General features: G+C 45.1%; 1 protein-coding gene across 2 annotated transcripts; it reads right to left on the bottom strand.

The window, feature by feature from the left end:
* Window positions 1-2,684: 2,684 nt before the first annotated feature.
* Window positions 2,685-3,671, bottom strand: LOC109742641 (oxalate oxidase 2). 2 transcript variants are annotated; one of them, XM_045227326.2, is made up of 2 exons: window positions 3,189-3,671; window positions 2,685-3,065 (listed from the first exon to the last, which is right to left on the bottom strand). In XM_045227326.2, exons 1-2 carry the CDS (start codon window positions 3,559-3,561, stop codon window positions 2,887-2,889), a joined length of 552 nt encoding a protein of 183 aa, XP_045083261.1. In that variant the 5' UTR covers window positions 3,562-3,671; the 3' UTR covers window positions 2,685-2,886. The 2 variants fall into 2 exon arrangements, with proteins under 2 accessions (XP_045083261.1, XP_020157329.1); XM_020301740.4 differs by having other exon boundaries at window positions 2,685-3,670.
* Between the last annotated feature and the right edge of the window lie 956 nt (window positions 3,672-4,627).

Raw genomic sequence — 4,627 nt, 5'->3', positions numbered from 1 at the left:
GCCAATCAAGAGTCAAAGTAGATGTGCACTCTGAAGTATCCACGAGTTCCGAAGTAGTGATCCAGCAGCACTTCAACGTCCATGAAGAAGAGCTCCGAGAAAACTAGAGAAAGAGAGAGAGGGGAAGCCTAGTTGCGTTCGCATTTAATTAGGATTTTAATCCAATTAGACCAATTAGATCGGCATTAGAGCCTGTCTAATTAGAAGTCTAAACTATTAGACCAATTAGACCGGGATTAGATCGTGGCTTTTTGCCCACTAGGGGCTGCGTTGGGGCCAACCCAAGAGGGTATTTCTTCCGAAATATATTTCTGGATTTTTTGGAAGTTTCTAGAACCTTCGTCTTTCTGAAAACTTCCATATATGTATATAGACCTTTTTTGACATATTATATCTTTCCGGAATTCCCAAAACACTTTTAGGACCATCCGAAAAACTTTCGATGCTCATTCTCTCAACATTTAGTTTCCATAATAATTACTTCAGAAATAAGCGGGCATGACCCGGAACACCTTCTGATCAATAGTTAACAACGGAATCTGGATACCCTTGTTAACTCCCACATATTCACAAAGTTCTCGAGTGAACCTTTTGTCCCGGATACTATTCCCTCTACTTCCCAAGACGTTAGGAAACCCTACGTGAGATATTATTGGTATCCCTGTGATCAACTCCTTTATCACTATACCGTTTATCCTCGTAACCGGTTTTGTTTTCTTTACTCGTATTTGTATTCCCATTTTCATGTGATCTCCACCACATGTGTCTGGTCAAACGATGATGGCACAGTCTTGAACACCGACTTGAACAACACAATCATCCCGCTGTAGGTGAGCATGGAGGTACGCCAGGTAGCTAAACCACGAGCCACTTCATCGACTAGTGTTTGCAGGCCTGCCATTGTAAGGGCCACCAATGAGAGAGGGAGGTCGAGGTAGTTACAGAGGAATGGTGCCACTTCACAAGGGAAAAAGCAGTGAGCCTTTGCACCTCAACGAACTCACATCGGATTGGAGCAGTAGTTGTCTTATTCAAATTTTCTACAAGGACGGACGCTTCCAAAGAAAACCAAGCATCTCCTTCACCGCAGTGAGCACATTTGGTAAAGGCTTGATAAACTTAGCCACACATCATCAGCGAAAAGAGAAAATCAATGCCGAACACCCTATTGTTCCAAACCTTCCAATATCTCACTACTCTCAAATTTCAACACCATGGCATTCATTACATCCATTATTATCAAAAAAAAGGAGAGGCGACAATGGATCACCCCGGCTGAGCTCACACGCACATGCCAAATTTTGCTGCTCAGGTGTCCATTGATCAAACTCTCGTGAAAAAATCCAAGAGCATCACCTCGCCCCAAAGCCACGAATCTACATCACATTCAGCAATAATCACCACGGAACATTGTTGAAAGCCCTCGTGACATTGCTTCAGTAATACCATAGGAATCTTCCTCTGATGGAATAACTTGATAGATTTGCTAACCAGCATGAAATCATCTTGAATTGTCAGTCTCCGAATAAAATTGCTATGTTTGTTGGTGATGAGATGAGCCAAAATGGTGCCCAAACGAAGCGCAAGGACCTTGGGAAAGATCTTGGGATCCCATGGAGTAGACTAACTGGACCAAAGTCCACAGTATGGGTTGCCCCATATTTCTTAGTAAGGAGAGCAATCAAGGTCTTGTTGGGAGAATGAAAATTCCTACCATTACCACAAGCAATCTATTGCATTTCCACCATAACCGCGTCCTTGATAATAAGCTATCAAATCTTGTAGAAGTGTGCAAAAATCCCTCTGCCCCCGTAGCATGGATATTTTGTACCCATTGAGCAAAGATAGGTTGTAATTGTATGGCAGTATCCGAAAACGTGTCTTGTCCGAGAAATTGGGATATTGCAATATGGAACAATAAAAAGAAGATGTGGATGCATTTACATACGTGCACAAAGCTTGAACCAATACATTTACAATGCATTCCAATAACTTGAGAGCGTGCTTTTTGGAGAAATGATATTCTACCATGTATGAATCCACCGTCAGTGATTGCTTTGAGTTTCGTGCTACTCTTTTGGTTGTTGTTAAAAACTTAAAATATAATTTTTTTCAATGTGTCCCATTAGATTTTTTCCCCTCATTTAAAAGTGCGTCATAGTGGTTTGTTGTGTATCATCATTTATCAACAAATCTGATATAAAACAAGTGTTATTATTGCTGCATCCTCAAATAAGATTATACGCACATTGAAACAAAAAAAACATTAGGACACAAGATAAATTTTGACATTAACCAAAAAATAGCACGAATGTCAAAGCAACAACCGACAGTGGATCCATTTATGGGATATCCCATGCATGGTAGAAAAACCATTCTCATGCTCTTTTTGTACATTTTGGAGATTGCTATAATGCATTGACCGGTACATTTTGCGTTTTGCCTGTAACTTGAGAACATGTTTTCTGAATGATTTGGACATTGCTCGCCACGCCATAGTAGTCTTGGTAAATACTTTAAGGCTTCTTCCTTAGCCTTGTCTATATCCGAAGTTGACGTGACTCTGTACCGATACCTTTCCCTTTGTTGATGTCGACTTGAGAGCATGTCTAACTTATAAAAGGGTAATCGGACAAATATGCGAAAATGATAATTATATATTCTGTACAATGAAAAGAACAATGAAGACAATAAAAAGTAGTACATTTCAATTCCTCGTATTGGCTCTGATGACTGAACCACGAGGCTAACTTATTCAATCTTATTACAACTGCATGCGAACTTAACCAGAAGCTTGAATAGATACCTTCTGCTGAGAATTATTAAATTTCGCTAGCATGCAAATACCGAATGATATATGATCATTTATGGGCAGTCTCCCAGGAATTAAAACCCGGCGGCAAACTTGGACTTAAGAAGTTCCACGACCCCGGCCTCTACTCGGAGCGCCTTGGTGAGCACCGGTGTCGGGATGGGTGGGTTGGAGCCGAAGAGCGTGAGTGGCACGAAGACGATGCCGGGGTTCTGGCTGTTGAAGGAGACGACCATAGAGGCCTCGGTCTTGCCTACATTGAACTGGAAGTGCATGAGCCCGCGCGGGATGAGGAACGTCTCCCCGGCGCGCACCACCCTGGAGTAGAGCTTGTTCCCGGAGTCAAGGCTGCCAAGGATTCCAACGAGAAGCTCACCTTTCATCACGATGCCGATCTCGGTGGCACGGGGGTGGATGTGCGGCGGGTTGGTGCCCCCCGGTGCGAAGTCCACGCGGTTCATCGACACGCCTAGCGTGTTCGTACCGGGCCACTCGGCCACGTCGAGCTCCGTCACGGCCGAGCCGTTTGGGGTCGATGTGTTGCCAGCCTTGGCTAGCTTGGACGAGAAGAGGAAGTCATCGCCGGCCTCCGACATGGGCTTGCACGGATGCCCGTTCACCGAGACCGCCTTGCCGTCGAGGTCGGCGACACAGAAGTCCTGGAGAGGGTCAGGGTCGGTAGCCAGGACGGCTGGAGCTAGGAAAAGCATGGCGAGCAGGCCAGCCGCTAGGTTTTTGGAGTACCCCATTGCTTGCTATGCAAAGCTTAGCTAGGAGTGATCAGCTAGAGTTTGCTGATTGAGAGTGTCTAAGACACTGGTTGCTGCTGCTGCTAAGCTGTGGTGGATGAGTGGGTGGTGAGGCATATGGAGTCCTTTATATAGGGGATTGATGCAGGCAATGGATGCATGGAGCTAATTAAGCTATGCATGTGCATGTCGTCACTGCATGCATGTGCAAATGGACACACGAAGCAAGGCAGAGAGCTATTAAACATATATTACTTGCGTGGGGATGAGCTAGCTTGTGATGAAAATGGAGATGGAGGCAAGGTGAGAGTCAAGGCCACTGCCGGCTGCTAAGGAAATGGGACCAACGAAGAGAGACAAGGAGGAGGTGTATCTCACTGGAATATTGCTCTTGGAAACGGGTTCTTAATATTCGTGCACACATCTACGCGTCAATCATATGAAGTTCAAGGCCGTGCTGATGGTGAAATGCCAGGGTCTTCATTCAACAGCGAAACAGAGGAGATGTAAAACGAATAAGCTAGCTAAGTGCCGCGTCTCTCAAGTCTCGACTGAACTTTTCAACACAATGAGCGAGTCTATGCACTGGAGATCATAATGTGCTTGCTTGTTTGCTCTAACCTTTGGCATTCCTCATCAAACAAGTGAACACAGTGCATGCGAGGATTTCTGCGAGTACGTACGTATTACGTACGTAGCCGTGGCCGTTTCGTTCTTCGTTGAGCTTGGGCGAGTGCGACGTGTGTTACCATTTCAACCGAGCTTGCTAATTTTCCTCGCCAAAGCAATGTGCAAGCTATTCTCGATCCGCAACGCAGCCGTTGGGTGGTCTGCCGGTTTATCTGTAGTTGTGTACTCGCTGAAGAGACATCTGCTAACGTTTACTATCGTGTAGCATGATCGGTCGTCAGAAATGGGAAGCTTGTGGGCTCCGCGGCGTACCTACCCTGAACGGCTGAACCTGGCTTGGCTACGGTCTCTCTCAAATAGTTCTCTTCTTGTTTTGTTTCTCTTCTCAATCGATTACTTGTTGCCAATAATAGCAGCACGTTCCGCAGAGAAGGGA

This window comes from Aegilops tauschii, chromosome 4, assembly GCF_002575655.3.
Source record: "Aegilops tauschii subsp. strangulata cultivar AL8/78 chromosome 4, Aet v6.0, whole genome shotgun sequence".
NCBI lineage: Eukaryota > Viridiplantae > Streptophyta > Magnoliopsida > Poales > Poaceae > Aegilops > Aegilops tauschii.
The sequence above is the reverse complement of the archived record's forward strand: the minus strand, read 5'-3'. Positions and strand labels throughout refer to the sequence as shown.